The 20,376-nt window shown below is 48.4% G+C and overlaps 1 protein-coding gene across 1 annotated transcript; it reads left to right on the top strand.

Moving 5' to 3' along the window:
* The first annotated feature begins 2,108 nt into the window (after nt 1–2,108).
* LOC110283992 (kinesin-like protein KIFC1) lies at nt 2,109–19,926 on the top strand. Its single transcript, XM_085833276.1, has 11 exons — nt 2,109–5,329; nt 8,740–8,868; nt 8,951–9,050; nt 9,738–9,791; nt 10,452–10,502; nt 10,684–11,081; nt 11,826–12,605; nt 13,259–13,549; nt 13,646–13,719; nt 14,047–14,122; nt 19,827–19,926. Exons 1-11 carry the CDS (start codon nt 5,312–5,314, stop codon nt 19,869–19,871), a joined length of 2,016 nt encoding a protein of 671 aa, XP_085689402.1. The 5' UTR covers nt 2,109–5,311; the 3' UTR covers nt 19,872–19,926.
* The last annotated feature ends 450 nt before the right edge of the window (nt 19,927–20,376 follow it).

Raw genomic sequence — 20,376 nt, 5'->3', positions numbered from 1 at the left:
TTGCTGACAGGATGCTTACCCTTCTCTGTCCCATCCTTGCTGGTCCCTTTCCTAAAGTCACTCCCATCTCCTCCTTCTCTGCCCCAGGCTCCCTCCTCACTGGTCCCTCAGCTTGTTCCTGGAGCTGAGATCCTCAGGCTCATAATCTCTTTCCCTCCTCAGACACTGAGACTCAGAGATGTCGCTAAAGCCTCCCTGTTTTACTGCTTGGCTCCAGAACATTCAGTCTCCAAATTCTGGTACATTGTGACAACCTTTACCCCTGAGAATCTCTTATCTCTAAACTCTCACCACTCCTTACATCCTTCTGTCCCAGCCTTCCCTGCTCCATGCTCGCATCTCTAAACTCTCACCACTCCTTATATCCTTCTGTCCCGACGAGCCTTCCCTGCTCCATGCTCGCACTAGTTCTGCCCTCAAGATCACTAACTTCAGTCTTACAAAGATTCACACTGCTTTTCCATATGGATAATATTTTAAAAATTGTTTTATGCTGCTCTACTCTATAAAAAGGCTGACTCTGGAGTTAGGTCATGGCCCTGGCTTTCTCCAGAACCAAGCTTGCTTGTTTCAAAGTTTCCTCCAAAATCTCTGTCCCGGGTGAGGCGGGGCACCCGACTCTGAGACAGGGTGAAAGAGAGCAAAGCAGAAAGGGCCAAGAAAGACGCTGTGTGCTCGAAATCAGCTAAAAAGTAAAGTATTCCCCACAGCTTAGAGCTGCATAGCCCACACTCCTCGGCTTGAATTCTCTCTCTGAATCACTCTGTTCTCTTAGAGCTCCAGAACTTCTGCTAAAGTATAAACTTTATCTCAGTACTTGTGAGACCATTGTGTGATAAGCTCTCTGTTTCCCAGGGTAAGCTCGTAGGGTGTGGCTAAAATCAAGAACAGCACACAGATAGCTTAAGACTTGGAACAGCAGGCTTGTATGCAACCTGGAGCCCACTCTTGTTTAGGAAAATAGATTTTGTTGTTGTTTATCACCAGCTGTCTCCCCAGCCAGCTTCCTAAGTGATGACACCGGGACTTCTCATCAGTTATGAAAGCTGGGCCCCAGCTTAGGCTTGTTGCCCACTAGTTGGTATGACTTAAACTCACCTATTTCTATTAGACTACATTCTGCCACAGGCTGTGTTACCTCAATCAGCTTTGTATGAAACCAATCAGAAGGGGTTGGAGGGAGTGTGTACAAGATGCAGCTTTAAGAATAAAATACCAAAGACGACGACCTTTACACAATGCACAAAAGGATCGCCCCCAACAGTCTTTGTGGTTGAAAGAGTGTGTGCCTCAAGGTCTCATCTTAGCTTACATAGCAACTATCAGGTTGCAGCTATAGAGTAAACTAATTAAGGAAAACCAATCAGACGTTTTAGTCCTATCGATCCCTCTCTAAGCCAAATAGTCAACAGCAAGTCTTCAAAATATTTTGGATTATGATGGATTCTTTTATGAGTTTTTTCCCTAGGGGTAATAAAATGAGGACGAACGCATGAACAAGGTTTATGAAAAATAGGACAGAGATGGTTCAGCGGTTAAGAGCACTGACTGCTCTGCCAGAGGTCCGGAGTTCAATTCCCAGCAACCACATGGTGGCTCATGACCATCTATAAAGGGATCTGACGCCCTCTTCTGGCCTTCATGTGTATGTACAGACAGCACTCCTACTTAAAAAACAAAAACAAAAGGGCTGGTGAGATGACTCAGTGGTTAAGAGAGCCAACTGCTCTTCTGAAGGTCCCGAGTTCAAATCCCAGCAACCACATGGTGGCTCACAACCACCCGTAACAAAATCTGATGCCCTCTTCTGGAGTATCTGAGGATAGCTACAGTGTACTTACATATAATAAATAAATAAATCTTAAAAACAAAACAAAAACAAACAAACAACATACATACATATATATGTACATACAAAATTGTAAAACACCAACCTATATTTAATGGTTAAAGTTTATAAGTTCCCAAAGTTATAAAAGTTAACAGAAACTGACTCACTCATGTCCATCTAACCACTCATGTCTCTGATGTGTTCAACACCAGGTTTCTAAAAAAATGTAGATAAGGAACAAGTTGGATGAATAAAGTTTATGGATTCCTAAGGCCCACTCAGGACAGCAAGAACTAACCTGAAGTTGTGTGTCTGAGGCCTTTGCCTTTGCTGACTGGCAAAGGGAGCTGGGGCTGGCTTACAGGTCAGAGGTTCAGACCATTATCATCAAAACAGGAACATGTCGACATCACGGCAGGCATGCTGCAGGAGGCACTGAGAGTTCTGCATCTTCATCTGAAGGCTACTAGCACCATACTGACTGACAGGCAGCTAGGAGTAGGGTCTTAAAGCCCACACCCACAGTGACATGCCTACTCCAACAAGGCCACACCTCCAAATAGTGCCACTTCCTGGACCAAGCATATACAAACCATCACATTTCACTCCCTGGCCCCCATAGGCTTGTTCAAACATATGAGTCTATGGGGGCCATACCTAAACAGAACATAATGCAAAAATACATTTAGTCCACTTCAAAAGCCCCATAGTTTATAGCAGTCTCAACAATATTAAAAGTCCAAAGTTCAAGGTCTCTTCTGAAATTCATCCAATCACTTAACTGTGATCCCTGAATCAAGACAGGAAACCAGCTGGGCAGACTCCAAACTCTGCATCTCTATGGCTGATGTCAAAGCAGTCTTCAGATCTCCAACTCCTTTTTCATCTTTGTTGACTGCAACAAACTTCTTTCTCCTGGGCTGGTTCCACTCCCTGTTAGCAGCTTTCCTCAGCAGATAGCCCATGGCTCTGGCATCTCAAACATCTTGGGGCCTCCAAGGCAACTTCAGTGTTATAGCTTCTTGTTCCCGAGTGTGGGATCCACACAAGACCTTGGGCTCCTCCAAAGGGCTCGGAGCTCTTTCACAGCTCTGCCCTCTGTAGCACTCTAAGCTCAGTTGATCCATCCCACTGCTGCTGTTCCTGGTGATCATCCCATGGCACTGACATCTCCAACACACTGGGGGCTTCTTTGCACCTGGGCTTCACAGGAGCCTCTCATAGGCTCTCTTCATGGTGCCAAGCCTCAAATCCTTTTCGTGACCCCTTCAGTCCTGGGCTGTCAACTACAACCGAGGCTGCACCATCACCTATGTCCTTCCATGGCCTCTCACAGTGCCAAACTGCAGCTGTTCTTCATGACTTCTCCATACCTTCAAAACAGGTACCACCTGGGTGACACTTACACATTACCAAGCACAGCTACAGCACAAGGTTCAAGTTGGCTATCTCTGGAACATGGCTTCTTTGTGCTCTCAAGAAACACTTCCCAGAAGATTTCACCTTAGTGATGCTGTTTCACCAAGGTGAGTCCGTTGTCCCAAGTTCCTTCTCTGCAGAAAAATCTCTCAGACCTTCTGGGCGTGGCTGCTGCAGTCCTGGGCTGCTCTGCCTGACAGCTGAAGACTGACCTAGCCCTCAACGAAGCCACTGAGGTCACCTAATGTGAGGATCTTGGGATGGCTTGGGGTAAGCCTCTGTTATTCTAATTGATACATAAGGAGGATATTTGTTTTCCCTTTGCTGTCCAGATGTATCCTTCTCAGAGCTAATGGCCTTGGAGCTCTGGCTGCATCAGAGTCCTTCCTGATCCAGCTCCTATCCCAAGGCTGCAGGGGCCAAGTCAGTCCATCCCATGTGTAAAATCTCACAGGTTGGTTTACCTTGCTGTCAAGCTTCATGCCAAGAAAGAGAAACTCCCAAAACAGATTTCAGTAGAAGACAAACTCATATTCTGTCACACACTAAAACTTTTGCCTTTTTTTCTAGAAAGTCAATAGGGAAATACTGTCTAGTTTAAAATTATAACCAGTTTGGAAATTTATAACCAGAAATTTTCTAGTGTCCCCCATTAACATTTGTAGACTTGGAAACATCTCAAGTAAGATCTTTGGGGGCTGTAGATTTACAACTTGGTGTCAAGAAACATACTGTTTATTTACTCAGTTATGTATGTATGTGTGTATGTATGTATGTATGCAGGTATGTATATGTGTATTTCTTTATTTAAGACAGGGTCTCTCTACAAAGCCCTGGCTGCCCTGGAATTTACTTTGTAGACCTGGTTGGCCTTGAACTCAAGAGATCTGTCTGCCTCTGCATTCTGAGTACTGGGAACTGGGATTAAAGGCGTATGCCACCAAGCCTGGCTTCTAGTTTTGTTTTGATTTTTTAATCTAAAAGATTGTTTATTGACCTGGGCATGGTGGCACAGGGTAGCCCTGGCATCTCTGAGTTCAAAGCCAGCCTGTTCTACAAATAGAATTCCAAGACAGTCAGGGCTACACAGAGAAACTCAATCTTGAAAAAACAAAATAAATATATATGTAGTTTATGTGTTATTTATATATATTATATATGCTTATATATAATAGGTATTGAGTGTATATTATTTATATGTGTAAAGATATATGTTTATGTATATAATACATATTGTTTATGTATAATATATATTGTTGGAGGCAGGAGGGGCACAGAAAACTTTGTGGCGAATTAGTTTTCACCTTCCACATTATATGAGTTTCAGTGATAACCAGTTTGCTATCCTCCCGGACCTGCTCTAGATTTATGACTTTATTACATCTCCAGATATGGGCTCCACTTTTTTCTTTTACTTTTTTTCTTTTTTGAGGACAGGTCAGCGCCATCAACCAGCTCCCACTTTTCGGACCTGAGAAAGCGGACCAAGAGCGACCTCAGTGGAACAGGCTCCAGTCTACAGGGTTGGCGAGGAGGTGTGCAGGTTCAGCAGCACCCGCTAGGTGGCGGTCGCTCCGCCCCGACACCGCTCAGGCACCTTTGCACATGCGTATTGCCTCTCCCACGCCACTCCTCCACACACGCGCACTTCTGACGCAACCAGAGACCTCAGGAAGCCGAGCTCCGCGCTCCGGAGGGGGAGAGGGAGAAAAGAGGAAGAGCGGATCCGGAAGTAGGCTCCAAGGGGTCTAGTTCTCTTGCTCCGGCGGACTAGAACAGTCGCGACTCAGGGGGCGTGGCCCAGGAGGCGGAGGGCACCGTGATTGGCTCGCGACCGCGGCGCCGGCGCGGATTGGCTTCTGCGGATTGAAGCGCGTTGACTGCGCGGAGGTTGAAATTCAAAAGTGGCTGGTGTGGCGGATTGGCCTGGCCGATTGGCCTGGCGGATTGTCCTGGCTCCTGGACAGCTTGGCTCCGGCGTTTTGCGGCGCGAGCCCTTGAGAGGACGCGGGTCTCGTCACCCTGCCTGCTGCCTTTGCATCCCTTCCTGTGCGGACCACCATGGACGTGCAGGCGCAGGTGAGTGCGGCGGAGACGGCCTGGCGCCAAGATCGGAGGACGCAGGCCGGCCGCCCGGAGACCTGCGTCCCGGGGACAGGTCGGGGCAAGCCGTCCTGCAGGGGAGGGTCGCACCGCCTCGCACCCAGGACACCAACGGCCGAGTCAGTGAGGGCGACACACACGGCGAGGCCCCAGGATGGTCGCTGCGACGTTGGCCCGCCATTCCTGTCGTGCAGGCGCGACCATCCCGTGTCCCTTATCCCCCTCCAGTGTTTCCCATTTCGAATTCTCAAGCGGATTCGACATGTCTGTGCTTCTCAGTTCTTACAGATCGCCTTGTGGGAGAAGCGAGGGTTCTTGAGAGAGGCCTTGTCGCTTGTCCGCAAAGTACATTTCTTGCTGATGTCCTGTTGTGTTGCTGCTGGATAGGGATAGAGGAAGAGGAGAGGAGAAATGGGGGCATCGACCCAAAGGATCTTTGTTCCCTCGCCTGCCTCTTTCTTTTGCTCATTTGGACTGCTGACTAGTTTATGGGTGCCCTTCTCCACCACAAGCATCTGAGGTGTATGTGTGTGGCAATTAATGGACTGATCTCTCTGGTGTCAGGAAAGGCCGGCCTGCATTCTTTGTTTACCAGTATTTCAGTCTAGACTGACTCACAGTCGGTGTTCAGCTTGAAGAGACTTTCTGGTATACACAGCCAAAAGGGAGGGCACTGCACTGTGACAGGTGACAGTAAAAAAAAAAAAAAAAAAAGTTTTTTCGGTTTTTCTTAGATTTGTTCCTGCAGTATTTGCCAAGCATCTTCTGGCCCTGCACAGCTGTACTTATGTAGGAGACAGGAGTCCTAGCTACCAGTGAGCTGACACTCCCTGGGGAGACAGACATAATACAATTTGTATCTCTATTGGGAGGGAGTGAAGGACTGTAAAGATTCAAGCAGATGGAAGGGGAAGAAGAAAGCTAGGAGGAGCAACATTAAGGTATGAGTTAAAACTGGAAGGAAGAGGTCTGTGGTGCAGTGCTAGGCGAGCATCCAAGAAACACACCTGGGTCTATAATGCCCTGAACCAAAAGCAACAAACCATCCTGAGGTCAGAGGTCACCTGTGCGCAGGCTCAGACCAGAGCTTGGAGATTCAGGCCAGTGATACATTGTCTCCAAAAAAAAAAAAGAGGAAAACAAACCCAAAAGAAACAATATAAATTTGATCTAGTAACCTGAAGCAGGTAGCATGCCCAAGAATAGCAGGGTTTGCTTGCTGATTTGTTGTTGTTGTTTTTGTTGTTGTTTTTTTTGGGGGGGGCGGTAGTTGTTTTCCCTGTGTAGCCCTGGCTGTCCTGGAACTCACTCTGTAGACAAGGCTGGCCTCGAACTCAGAAATCCGCCTGCCTCTGCCTCCCGAGTGCTGGGATCAAAGGCGTGCTCCACCACGCCCGCCCGGCTGGTAGTGCTTTTCAATTACTCAGTAATAATGTTGGGTTTTTGTTTTTTGAAATAGGGTCTTGCCATGTTACTTTGGCTAGTCTAGAACTGGCTAGAACAGGTCTACCCACTGCTTCTGCCTCCAGAGGGTTGGGGGTCACTGCTCCTGGCTTTGTTGTTGTTTACTTTCTTTTTAGGAAAATGTATGAGAACCAATTTAGTGAAAATCTTTTTTTTTTTTTTTTTTTAAACATCACTGTCAAGGTGTGACTTTTGACATTATGGTGTAACATTGTTCTCTACAAACTCTCCCACATAGCTTAGCCTGGGATGCATATGGCTGTGGCAGCTAAGGAATTGGTTACTGTAATTGGTTACTGTACTGGCTAGTTTGTGTCAACTTGACACAGGCTGGAGTTATCACAGAGAAAGGAGCTTCAGTTGGGGAAATGCCTCCACGAGATCCAGCTGTAAGGCATTTTCTTAACTAGTGATCAAGGGGGGAGGTCACCTTGTGGGTGGTGCCATCTCTGGGCTGGTAGTCCTGGGTTCTATAAGAAAGCAAGCTGAGTAAGCCAGAGGAAGCAAGCCAGTAAGGAACATCCCTCCATGGCCTCTGCATTAGCTCCTGCTTCCTGACCTGCTTGAGTTCCAGTCCTGACTTCCTTGGTGATGAACAGTGGTATGGAAGTGTAAACTGAATAAACCCTTTCCTCCCTAACTTGCTTCTTGGTCATGATGCTTGTGCAGGAATAGAAACCCTGACTAAGACAGTTACTTTATAAGTTATAGAGATGCTGCAACCCCTTGTCCTGTCTCTAACCCCATCTATGCAGCCCAGACTGACCTGGAATTTTATGTAGCTATGGATGGATGGCCAGGACAGCTTTTAATGCTTCTACCCAGAGAGTCAGTGAGTTGAGTGCAAAGTTTAAAGTGCACACGAGCTGAGGGAGACTGGAAACAGTGGTGGGTCCATGCCCATGTTCACTGCCAGACAGTTCAAGTAATGCTGCAGCTATCAGCTTGGAGAGCTTAGGATTTGCAACCAAAGCTGTCTGTTTACTTACTCTGGGGTGTGTGTGGCTGCCAGCGAGTGCCCTTATCTCCTGAGCTCCCTAACCAGCCTTTCTGTTTTTGTGCTAGGATTGAATGGTTCTCGCCACATAATTCTACTCACAGGCTATCTCCCAAGTCTCTTTTGTTCATTTGTCCAATTGTAGTTAAACAGCCTTGCTAAGTTGCCTAGGCCAGCCTCAAGCTTGGAATCTTTCTGCCTCACCCTCTCCAATAGCTGGGATTATAGGCATCTGCCATCAATCATGCTTAACCAAGATCGTTATCCCGAAGCTGGACCAAAAGCAGTTAGTTCATTAGGCTTTGTAATATGTGCAGGGACCAGGTGTGGGGCATATGTATGTAGTCCCAGCACTAGGGAGGCAGAGGCAGGTGGATCTCCATGAGTTGGAGGCCTGGATAGTCTGTCTACACTGTGAGTTCCAGGACAGCCAGGGCACAGAGAAACCTTGTCTCAATGCCCCTCCTCCAATAATATGTGCAGGGGTACATGAATGCTAAGGCAGTTCAAAACTTGGTCTTATCAAAATGCATTATTGCAGGACTCCCATCTTAATGACCTGTGTCTTTTTTTTTCTTCTTCTCTGAGACAGGGTTTCTCTGTGTAGCCCTGGCTGTTCTAGAACTCACTCTGTAGACCAGGCTGGCCTCGAACTCAGAAATCCACCTGCCTTTGCCTCCCAAGTGCTGGGATTAAAGGTGTGTGCCACCATGCCCGGCCTGTCTTGTTCTTAAGAGTCTCTTTGCCAGCAGGATGTGGTGGTGCACACCTTTAATCCAGGGGCTTGGGAGGCAGAGGCAGATGGATCTATGTGAAATTGAGGCCAGCCTGGGCTGCAGAGCAAGTTCCAGGACAGCCAGGGCTTCACAGTGAAACCCTGTCTCAAAAAAGAAAAAAAGACTTTGTCTTTTTTTTCTCAACAAAGGGAAGGGAAGTGAAGAGGAACGTAGAACTGAAGGCCACCCTGGTCAAGTCCTCCTCCCGACTGCCCCTGTCAGCGAGCAGCCTCAAGAGGGGTCCTGACCAGATGGAGGATGCCTTGGAGCCTGCAAAGGTGAGATATATTTTGAATGCAGAGAGTAAGAAAGGCGGGGAGAGATAAAGACTCATGGAAACTCATCTTTATCTCTCATCAGAAACGGACACGAGTCATGGGTGCAGTGACCAAAGTTGACACATCCCGTCCCAGAGGACCCCGCCTCAGCACAGTGTCACAGACGCAGGGCCACACTGCAGGTGGGCTGTGGGGGTGGGGTGGGACCGAGTGTGAAGTGTCCTGCTGTCTCCCTCTTTTTTCTTTCCGTTTGTATCGTTTCTGAGTGGAAAATCCCCTTTCACTTAGTTCAGAGCTCCAAAGGCACAAAGGTCGTTCGGTGGAGTTTGTCCTTCCCAGCTCTTGTCCTGGACGCCTGCTTCTTCCAGGCTGCTGTGCACGCTAGGGAAGAGGCTGAGTAGACGAGGGTGAGGGAGCAAGTGTGAACTGCTAACAGCACGCTGCAGGCACTGCACGGCCGGCTTAGGCTTCTCACTCATTCGGTTTGGGCATAGTGAGTCGTTACTGGTCCTAGATGGGCATCAGGAGCTGGACAGACACTGTAAGGACAAGGACAGGAGAGTCCTTTTTTTTAAAAAAAAAAAATAGGAATCACTTATTTCTTTTATGTATGTGAGTACACTGCTGCTCTCTTCAGACTCAACAGGAGAGGGCATCAGATCCCATTACACATGGTTGTGAGCCACCAAATGCTTGCTGGGAATTGAACTCAGGACGTCTGGAAGAGCAGTCAGTGCTTTAAACCTCCAAGCCAGCTCTCCAGCCCCCAAGGAGAGTCATCCTGTTTCCAACCCTTTAACGTACATACATACCAGTGCATGCCACCTAAATAAGTGTTGTACCATCTCATTTTTCCCATCCTCGGACAGCTCAGAAAGGCTCTAAGAAGACAGGACCTCGTGGGTGCTCTACTGTTGGTGCAGGTAATAGTGCTTAAGCTGGGCTGACCAGGGAGGACTCTGGTCCTTCCTTGTAACGGCAATAGTGATGGAGGGGCTCTGGTCCTACAAGTCTTTTAGGGGAGGGATCGTGTTGGGATCACATCCGGGGACTTGCACATTAGGAAACACAGTCCTTGAGTCTGTTAGTTTGGGGTTTTGGTTTTGGTTTTTTTTTTTTTTTTTTTTTTTTTTTTTTTTTGGTTTTTTGAGACATGGTTTCTCTGTGTAGCCCTGGCCGTCCTGGAACTCACTTTGTAGACCAGGCTGGCCTCAAACTCAGAAATCCGCCTGCCTCTGCCTCCTGAGTGCTGGGATTAAAGGCGTGCACCACCACACCTGGCTTGTTTTAAATTTTTTTTTTTTTTTTACTTTTTATTTTACTTTATGTGTATGTACCTGAGAATGCACGCAGGCACGCGCACACGCACGCGCACTGGATCCTCTGGAGCTAGAGTTACAGTGGCTTGAGGCTCTTGACAGGGATGATGGGAGAGAGATCTGTGAGATCAGCAGGTGCTCAGCCAGCTTTGTGGTTTTGATATTTTCCACTGTGGCTCACATGGGCCCCCTAGTGCTCGGGGACAGGTGTGTCCTAGGTCCTATTTGTCCAGCCTTTAACTCCATGTCATTCTACTTCTCTAGTGCTGAGGAGCCAGAAGCCAGCTCCCGCTGCTCCTGCCCAGAAGCCTGGCAGTAGGTGGCATATAAACCTTGGGTGAGAGGTGGGGGTGGGGGGAGGGGAGGTGGGAGTGCCCAGGAAGCTTCATCTTCTATCTTCCTGTCAGGAGAGGAAAGAGGTAGCTGAGGGCTGAAGACTGACGGGTAGAAGGCCAAGGCTCCTGACCTGTGTTTGCCCGTTGTGTGCCCATGTTAGCATCCACTGCTCCTGTGGTGGTAGGGAAGAGACCTGGCAAACGCCCTGCCTGGGACCTGAAGGGCCAGTTGTGTGACCTCAATGAAGAGTTGAAACGTTATCGGGAGAAGACTCAAACGCTGGAACTGGAGAACCGGGGTCTTCAGGAGCAACTCAGAGAGGTCCAGGAGCAGGCCACGACCCTGGGGACAGAGCAGAGCACCCTGGAAGGGGAGCTGGCCAGTGTACGCAGCCGAGCTGAGCAGGACCAGCAGAGGCTGGAGACGCTGAGTGCCCGTGTCTTGGAGCTGGAGGAAAGTCTGGGTACCAGGGAAAGGCTGCTTCAGGATCTTCAGAGAGAGCGGCTGCAGTTGCAGGAGGAGCGGAGCACACTGAGCACCCAGCTGGAGGAGCAGGAGGTAAGGCCAGCCTCACAGGTGACCCTCCCTAGCAGGGGCCACGCTCGCTCCCTCCCTCGGGCTCCCCTGAAGCTTCAGAGGGCCTGTGCTCCTCTCTCTGCAGCAGAGTCCACTGGGCCTGAGCAGCTTCTCACACTGCTGCCCTTGCCCCTCATTCCTCACTCGCTCGCCTCATGGCTCCTGTCTCCCTCCCTCTTCCCATGTGTGTGAGCTCTGCTGAGCACCAGGAGGCTGTGTGGTGTGGCTTGGCTGCCTCTCAGGCACTTGGGAAGAGCATGCCCGCCTTACCTAGCTCACTCCTGTGTCTTAGTGTTGCTCTGAGAGCACTTCCTAGATGGCCCCTTCCCACTCCTCCTAGCGCTGGGACTTTGTTTTCCTCTCTTTCTCTCCTGGCAGCCGGGCTGGGGATTACCGAAGCTCACTCCTCTGCCTGGGCCAGCCAGGTCCCGGGATCTTCCCGCCTCTGATCCTCAGCTCTGGGATTACAAGTACACATAGCTAGGCCTAGCTTCTTTTTCTTTTTAAAATCATGGGTGCTAGGAATTTTTACTTAGGTCCTTCTGCTTTTACATCAAGTGTAAGATCACTGTGAGATCTCTGAAGTCCGTGGGACACACACACCCGCCCCGCCCCCTATTTTCTTACCTCTTTCTTTCCCAGACTGCGAAGTCCATGTGCCCCATCTTGGCACAAGACTTGCTCTAACCGTTTGCATCCCACCCTCTGTCTCTCTGCTCTGAACAGAGGAGGTTTCAGGTCACAGAAGCAGCTCTGTCAAGCAGCCAAGAAGAGGTGGTGTGTCTTCGGCAGAAGACTGAAGCCCAGGTGACCTTGCTGGCTGAGCAAGGAGACCGGCTCTATGAGTTAGAGATGGAGCGGCGGCGACTCCACAACCAGCTGCAGGAACTGAAGGGCAATATCCGGGTGTTCTGCCGTGTGCGCCCTGTCCTCACAGGGGAATCCACTCCATCTCCTGGCTTCCTTGTGTTTCCTCCTGGCCCTGCTGGACCCTCTGATCCCCCGACTGGCCTTAGCCTCTCACGATCTGATGATCGGCGCTCCACCCTGACTGGGGCCCCAGCACCCACTCTCCGCCATGATTTCTCCTTTGATCGGGTGTTCCCGCCGGGAAGCAAGCAGGAGGAAGTGTTTGAAGAGATCGCCATGCTTGTCCAGTCAGCACTGGATGGCTACCCTGTGTGCATTTTTGCCTATGGACAGACAGGCAGTGGCAAGACCTTCACTATGGAAGGAGGGCCTAGGGGAGACCCCCAATTGGAAGGGCTGATCCCTCGGGCCATGCGGCATCTGTTCTCTGTGGCCCAGGAGATGAGCGGCCAGGGCTGGACATACAGTTTTGTGGCGAGTTACGTAGAGATCTACAATGAGACCGTTCGAGACCTGCTAGCTACTGGGCCCCGCAAGGGACAAGGGGGCGAGTGTGAGATCCGTCGCGCAAGCCCAGGGAGTGAGGAGCTTACTGTCACCAATGCCCGCTATGTCCCTGTTTCCTGTGAGAAAGAGGCAAGTAGGAACTGAGCTGGGGGAGCGGGCAGAAGCTCAGCAGGGACGGAGGATGGGCTGTGAGAGTGGCAGCGCCTCCGACTGAGAGGGTGGACTGCGAGGAGGAGTGGAGAGGGGTGACACACTCTGCCAGGTGAGTCTCAGGACTCACTTCCTGCCACTAACATTGCCAGGTCACCCTAGCCGGGATGCTTACCTGACGACTGTTCTGTCTCAGGGCTCAATTGCGCCTCTGGAGGTCTTCGGGCAGTGAGGCTTCTTGGGTTGTCTGTCCTTTTATTCTTTTTGAGAGCATTGCACTGTAGCCCTGGCTGCCTTAGAGCTCAAGACAGACCTGTCTCAGCCTCCGGAGTGCCGGGATTATAGGCCTAAGCCACTACACCTGGCCTGTTTTTATTAAGAGCCATGGTTTCACAAGAACCCTTGAGATACTCCCTCTGTATCTCAAGGAGGTTTCAAATGTCTAGTTCTTGTCCTTCAGCCTCCCAAGCAGCTGGGATTACAGGCTTGTGTGTTTAGACCCAGTCTGGGTTCTGTCTAAGTGTGCACACACTCATTCTGCTGCTCTGCGATTTTGCTCCAGAAGGGCAAGGACACCTCGCCAGCATGTCCCAGCTCTGAGCGCCTATCCCTCTTATCAATCCCATCCCTAGGTGGAGGCTCTGCTCCATTTGGCTCATCAGAACCGGGCTGTGGCCCACACTGCCCAGAATAAGAGATCATCACGCAGTCATAGTGTGTTCCAGCTGCAGATTTCTGGAGAGCATGCAGCCCGAGGCCTGCAGTGTGGCGCTCCCCTCAACCTTGTGGACCTAGCTGGGAGTGAGCGGCTAGACCCTGGCTTACCCCTAGGCCCTGGGGAGCGTGATCGTCTTCGGGAAACACAGGCCATTAACAGCAGTCTGTCTACACTGGGACTGGTCATAATGGCCCTGAGCAATAAGGTACGAATAGATGTATGGGCAGGTAAGGTGAGGGGGCCATGGCGTAGCTGTGAGAACCCTGCTGTGTCCCAACTGACTGTGCCCTTAACCCTCCAGGAGTCCCACGTGCCTTACCGAAACAGCAAGCTCACCTACTTGCTGCAGAACTCTCTGGGTGGCAGTGCCAAGATGTGAGTAGAAGGGAGACATTGAAAGGACTGTAAGGGGGCTGGAGAGATGGCTAGCAGTTAAGAGCACTGACTGCTCTTCCAGAGGTCCTGAGTTCAATACCCAGCAACCACATGTTGGTTCACAACTATCTGTAATGGGATCTGATGCCCTCTTCTGGTGTGTCTGAAGACAGTTACAGTGTACTTAAATAGATAAAAATAAATCTTTTTAAAAAGAAAAAAAAAAAAGGAAGGACTGTAGGACTCCAGTCTTAAGATGAGGAGAGAGACTCTGTGTATGGGCTTGGCAGACCACTGACGTGGGCTTGGACCCTTTTCTTTCCACAGGCTTATGTTTGTGAATATTTCTCCTCTGGAAGAGAATGTCTCCGAGTCTCTGAATTCACTACGCTTTGCTTCCAAGGTACAATGACTATTCTGCATAGTTTTCTATTCTTGTGACAAGACATTGTGACCAAGGAACTTAGAGTTTACTGGGGACTTACAGTTTCAGAGGGTTAGAGCCCATGACTATCATGGTAATGGAACAAGGCAGTAGGCAGGCAGGCAAGGTTGGAACAGTAGCTGAAGCTCACATCTTGAGACCCAACCATGAGGCAGAGAGACTGGGAGTTAAATGCATTCAGAGCCCCCTCCTCCCCACAAGCACACATACCCTTCTCTGGGAAGGCCACACCTCCTAATCCTCTCCAAACAGTCTCCGCTTCTCTCCACCAACTGGGGCCTGAGTATTCAATACATGAGCCTATGGGGCCGTTCTTCTGTGAACCGTCACATCTGCCCATACTGCAGCATCTCCATCATGCCTCCTGATCAAACTAGGGCACATCTATCCAGAAAGGATTTAAACTTGCTAGGCATCTTGGGTACTGCCCACCTGATTCCTTTTTTTTTTTGGTTTTTCGAGACAGGGTTTCTCTGAATAGCCCTGGCTATCCTGGAACTCACTCTGTAGACCAGGCTGGCCTCGAACTCAAAAATCTGCCTGCCTCTGCCTCCTGAGTGCTGAGATTAAAGGCATGCATCCCCACGCCCGGCTCTGATTCCATTTTTAACGTCTTGAACCAGGTCCTCGTCACAGTAAGCATGAGCTATGTGACGAGCCTAACTTCTCAAAGCTAATGAGCAGGTTTGAGCCATATATGGTGGCACACATTTTTTGTCCCAGTACTTGGTAGGCTGAGGCAGGCTGATGTCTGTAAGTTTAAGGTCATCGTGGTCTTACTGGGTCCAGTATCTGGTCCAGGACAGCCAGAATGATTTAGAGAGATACTGTCTCAAAAACGGGGTGGGGGACAGCTTTAAAGTGTTTTACAGGTTCCACAGATGGCTCGGTGGTTAAGAAAACTTGATGTTCTTGCAGAGGACCTGAGTCCCACCCAGCGCCTGACATCTAGCTCTAGAGACTGCTATACCCTCTGCAGGCACCAGGCATCTTACACATAAAATAAATGAATCTTAAATTAAGTTATTTTGTGTGTGGTTAGAGGATAACTTGTAGGATTACAGGACTTGTTTTCTCTCCTTCCTTGTGGGCCCTGGAGATCAAACTTAGGTTTCATGTCATCAGATTTGATGGCAAGCATCCTTTCTAGCTGAGCTATTTTGCTGCCCCCAACCCTAACATCCTATATGTTTTTTTTTTTTTTTTTTTGGTTTTTCGAGACAGGGTTTCTCTTTATACCTCTGGCTGTCCTGGAGCTCACTTTGTAGACCAGGCTGGCCTCGAACTCAGAAATCCGCCTGCCTCTGCCTCTCGAGTGCTGGGACTAAAGGCGTGCGCCACCACGCCCGGCTAACATCCTATATGTTAATGTCAGCCCTGTATGAGGCAGGAGGGATGTTAAGTCGGCTTCTCATGCTTTTGACGATTTCTTTATTTTTATTTTATGTGTATTGGTGCTTTGCCTGCATGTATGTTTGAAGGTACCAGATCGCCTAGAATTAGAGCTACAGACAGTGGTGAACTGTGATGTAGGTGCTGGGAATTGAACCCAGGTCCTCTGGAAGAGCAGCTAGTGCTCTTAACCACTGAGCCATCTCTCCAGCTCCTAAATAGAACTTTTTTTTTTTTTGGTTTTTGAAGACAGGGTTTCTCTGTGTAGCCCTGGCCGTCCTGGAACTCACTCTGTCGACCAGGCTGGCCTCGAACTCAGAAATCCACCTGCCTCTGCCTCCCGAGTGCTGGGATTAAAGGCGTGCGCCACCACGCCCAGCCTAAATAGAACTTTTATTCTCCTGTTGTCTCTGGGGTTTACTGCCTCGTCTGCTAACCTGGTCCTGGCCCTGGAAGCTTCTAGCCTTCCTTCAGTCTGCTCTAGGCCTAGAATGATTTCAGCTCCTGAGACTCAATGCTGAGTAAAGTCCACCCTTTCTGGTTCTTTCTGAGATCTGGCCGGCTGGTTCAACTCACTGTTGTGGCTGAAACTCCTCTCCATGCTGACTGATCAATCTGGCTTCTCTCAGCCTTTCCTAAATTGACTCTGCTTGGCCTGCTCATACTAAATCTGGCAATCCCTTGGAATCTTTTGGTTCGTTCTCATTCTCTGGCTCGTCTGTCTTCACCTGTGTCTAGCTTGTTCTCTTTCTGCAACCATCTCTGTAAAACTGTCCCAGTAAAGTTACCTTTCTCCACTTCTCTCTCTGCACTGCCCCTCTTAAGTAGCCCCCTTTTCCTCTCTCTTCTCCTGAGTTGGGCAGATCCTATTCTATCAAATCTTTCTCTGATTTGTCACTTTGTCTGCCACTCAATTAGACATCACTTTCAAACATGGGTGCTTCCTTCTACAAACAAACTTCACCTTCATTGTTTGAGATTAAAAGAGTGTACTAAGGGCATTCCAGCCAGAGGGAGTAGAGGTGTGTGCAAAGGCTGAGCCACACCTCAACTAAACAGGTTCTTTTCAGTAAATCAGACAATCTGTGGGTTCATAGAGTGATGAAATCCTGCGGTCCTGATCTTCTACCTCCACCTCCCAAGTGCTGGAGGTAGTGCTGCTTCCCTGGCCGTACTCATGTCGTGATGTCCACTTCAGTCTCCCCCAGCCACCTCAGAAGGTCCGTGCGTGCGTTAGGTGTGTCGTGTGTGGGCATTCCTCTGGGTCTGTTTGCTGGGAATACTTGTTCACTGTACTGTGTTGTGAGGCTGTGCCTCATGTAGCTGTATTTATTTGAGGTAGAATGTCCGTGTCCTGTTAATACACCATATTCAGACTCTGGTTGCTCACTCTTCCCCTCAGCGTTTTGCTCTTTGGTAGTTAGAGATTTGGTTTGGTTAGATTGGTAATTCTAGTTCAAATTCTTGACCTGTTTAATAGCTGGGACAATTGGTGTAATGTTACATCATAAGTACCCAGTCTAGTTCTACATTTATTAAGTATTTGCTTAACTTTTTCTCTCTTCTTTCTTTTTTGGTGGTGTTAGAGATCTCCCAGAGAGCCTTGTGTGTGTTCAGCAAGTGCTCTTTCCCTGAGCTGCCTCCTCCGCTGCCACTGCCATCTCCTCTCTCTTTTATTTCCTGTTTGAGGCAGGTCCCAGGCAGCCTAGGCTCGCCTGGAGCTCATCTCCTGCCTGCCTGTCGGTTGCTGAGGCCGAGTCCTGTGTCCAGGCTCATTGGTTCTCAGGAGTGAGTTAATGAAATAGTAATGCTACATCCATTATTTTGTTAGAGGGCTTTAGAATGGTGATTTCTAATCAGTATTCATTACCACTGACTTTTTTACAAAGACGCCCTTACCAAGTAAAAGCATTCCTCAGATGCTGTTGTGGGTCAGTCTGTGAACACGTGAAGCAGAGGCCTGAGGTGTGCATATCAGAGTTAGAATAGCTGTAGCCTGTTAAGCGTTAAAGGTATGGACTAACTGTAAAATACATAATTGCTAAAAATGTGGGAAAGATTACCTAACTATTGGGGAAAAAATGGCACCAACTAGACTTGTCCAATGCAGGGTTAGCACAAACCTTCAGTTGGTCAAGGACACATTGTGAAGGACGCTGACATGGGAATGTGCTGTGCCGAGGTGGACATGCACGAGGTGTAGGGAAACATGCATGCAGACATGCTGTATAGGAAAAGGTGCATGCAGCTCTTTTTTTTTGATAAGTATTTTGTGTGCTTGTGTATCTGTGCACTATATGTGCCTGGTGCCTAAGGAAGCCAGAAGAGAAAGCTGCATTCCCTGGTGCTGGAGTCATAGACAGCGCTGAGCTGCTGTGTGGTTCCAAGGTCCTTTGGAATTCAGCCTGTGCTCTCAATCTCAGAACCGCTTCTCCAGCCCCAAAATAATGGGTTTATTTATTTATTTATTTATTAATATTTAGCGTGTGTGGTGGCACATGCCCTTAATCCCAGCACCTAAGAGGCAGAGACAGACAGATTTCTGAGTTTGAGGCTACCTGGATTTACAGAGTGAGTTCCAGGACAGCCAGGGCTACACACAGAAATCCTGTCTCAAAAAGAAAAAAAAGAAAAAAGAAATAAAAGTTGTATTTCATGTGACTGTTTTGCCTGCGGAGGAATGTTTGCACATTTGTACTTGGTATCTGAGGAGGTTAGAAGAGGGCATTGGATTTCCTGGAACTGGAGTGGGTTGTTGTGAGCCACCATATAGGTGCTAACAACTGAATCCAGGTCCTCTGCAAGAGCTAGTGCTTTTAAATACTGAGTCATCTCTCCAGCCTCAAGATGCTGAGTCCTCTATAGGTGTTCATTATTGACACAGTAGCCGGTGTCATGTTGACATAAAAACTAGCCAGCACTATAAAGCGTCCTTCACAATGTGTCCTTGACCAACTGAAGGTTTGTGCTAACCCTGCATTGGACAAGTCTAGTTGGTGCCATTTTTTCCCCAATAGTTAGGTAATCTTTCCCACATTTTTAGCAATTAAATAGGAACTCAGTTCCTATCCTGAGTGACTCCATATGTGCCCATAAGCTTTTATGAGGAGGGCAGGCATTATAGGTGCTTACATACTTGACACCCATCCGTCTTTCCACTTACTCTTCCTGATCATCACAGTGCTACACCTTCAAGTTAGCTCCTGTCTCATTTCTTTGGGTTAGGCAAGCTCTCTACCACTAAATAAAAATCCCACCGCTCATGTGTCCTTTGATCTGTATCTAGTAGTCTATGTCTCCAATTCTCTTCTGTGGTGATTTTTTTCTCAGGAGCCCTAGTTTTTTTTTTCTTTCTTTCTTTCTTTCTTTCTTTCTTTCTTTCTTTCTTTCTTTCTTCTTCTTTCTTCTTTCTTTCTTCTTTCTTCTTCTTTCTTTCTTAGATTTATTTCCTGTATGTAAGTGTACTGTCACTGACACACCAGAAGAGGGCATCAGATCTCATTACAAATGGTTGTGAGCCACCATGTGGTTACTGGGAATTGAACTCAGGACCTCTGGCAGAACAGTCAGTGCTCTTAACCGCTGAGCCATCTCACCAGCCCCAGGAGCCCTAGTTTTCAAAGGAGTTTAATGTCTTGACAGGATTTTGTAGGAGAGCTTTGGTGTGTCTAGTCCAGGGTGTTGCTGAAAATGGCAACCTCTCTGCTACTGTAGTTTTTGTGTAGGTGTCTCAGTTAGCTTTCTAATAATGTGATAAAACTCCATGATCAAAAACAAGGTGAAATAGAAAGGGCTAGTCCATGTCCAGGGATGTCAGATCAGTAACTCCATAATGGAGTGCTGTTTACTGCTTGCTCCTCTTGGCTTCCGCAGCTGGTTTTCTTACACACCTCATTAGGGAACCACCTTTCAGGGGAGGCAGTGGCCCACATAGGGTTGGGTCCTTCAATATCAATCATTGATTAAGAAAAGGCTTGCTCACAGGCCAATCTGATGGGATATTTTCTCAATTGAGGTCCCCTCTTCTCAAATGAAGAGTAGCCGGTGTCATGTTGACATAAAAACTAGCCAGCACTATAAAGCTTCGACTTTTCAGACTTCTGGTCTCTTCCAGGCTTAGTGGACATAGCATCACCATCCCTCCAGGGGAGCAGGCTGAACCTGCTTCCATAGCCAGAGATTCAGATGGTGGGCCCAGCGCAGGGGCAGGATGGGAAGGCTTCTGATCTGTAAACCTTGATCTTGTGTAACCCTGTTTATCGGTCCACAGGTGAACCAGTGTGTCATTGGTACTGCTCAGGCTAATAAGAAGTGAAGTCGGAACCAGAGCCTGATTCCCTTGCAAGCCAGTGCGCATGCGTCTCTGTTTTAGTGTGTATTTATTCGGTGGGGGGTGGGTGGGGGTTGAGACATGATTTTATTGGGTATTTATTATGTAATAAATAAAGAATAATCTTTTGTACGTTAATCTTTTTCTTAATCTTAGATTTTAAAAAATTGTGTACAGTTGTTTTGCCTGAGTGTATGCATGCACCATGTGCATGTCTCCTGCTCCTTGAGTTCAGAACAGGGCTTCAGGTCCTTCAGGAACTGGGATTATGGAATCCATGTGGGTCCTCTACAAAATCAGTCAGTGCTCTTAACCGCCCAGCCATCTTCCCAGCCCGGCCCTTGTTACAGCTCTTAACGGTTTTATTAACTTAACGGTTTTAGCTGCCAAAGGAAGGTATTGTAAGTAAATACCGTAAGCACGTACAAATGTCCGTTGTGATGTGTTTTGCAGAGTGAGGCTATGGGCTTTCACTTGGTGGGGCACACTT

Source organism: Mus caroli, unplaced genomic scaffold, assembly GCF_978045245.1.
Source record: "Mus caroli unplaced genomic scaffold, Mus_caroli_1 scaffold_18, whole genome shotgun sequence".
Taxonomy (NCBI): domain Eukaryota; kingdom Metazoa; phylum Chordata; class Mammalia; order Rodentia; family Muridae; genus Mus; species Mus caroli.
Note: the sequence above shows the minus strand (reverse complement) of the source record. Positions and strands in the feature narration are given on the sequence as shown.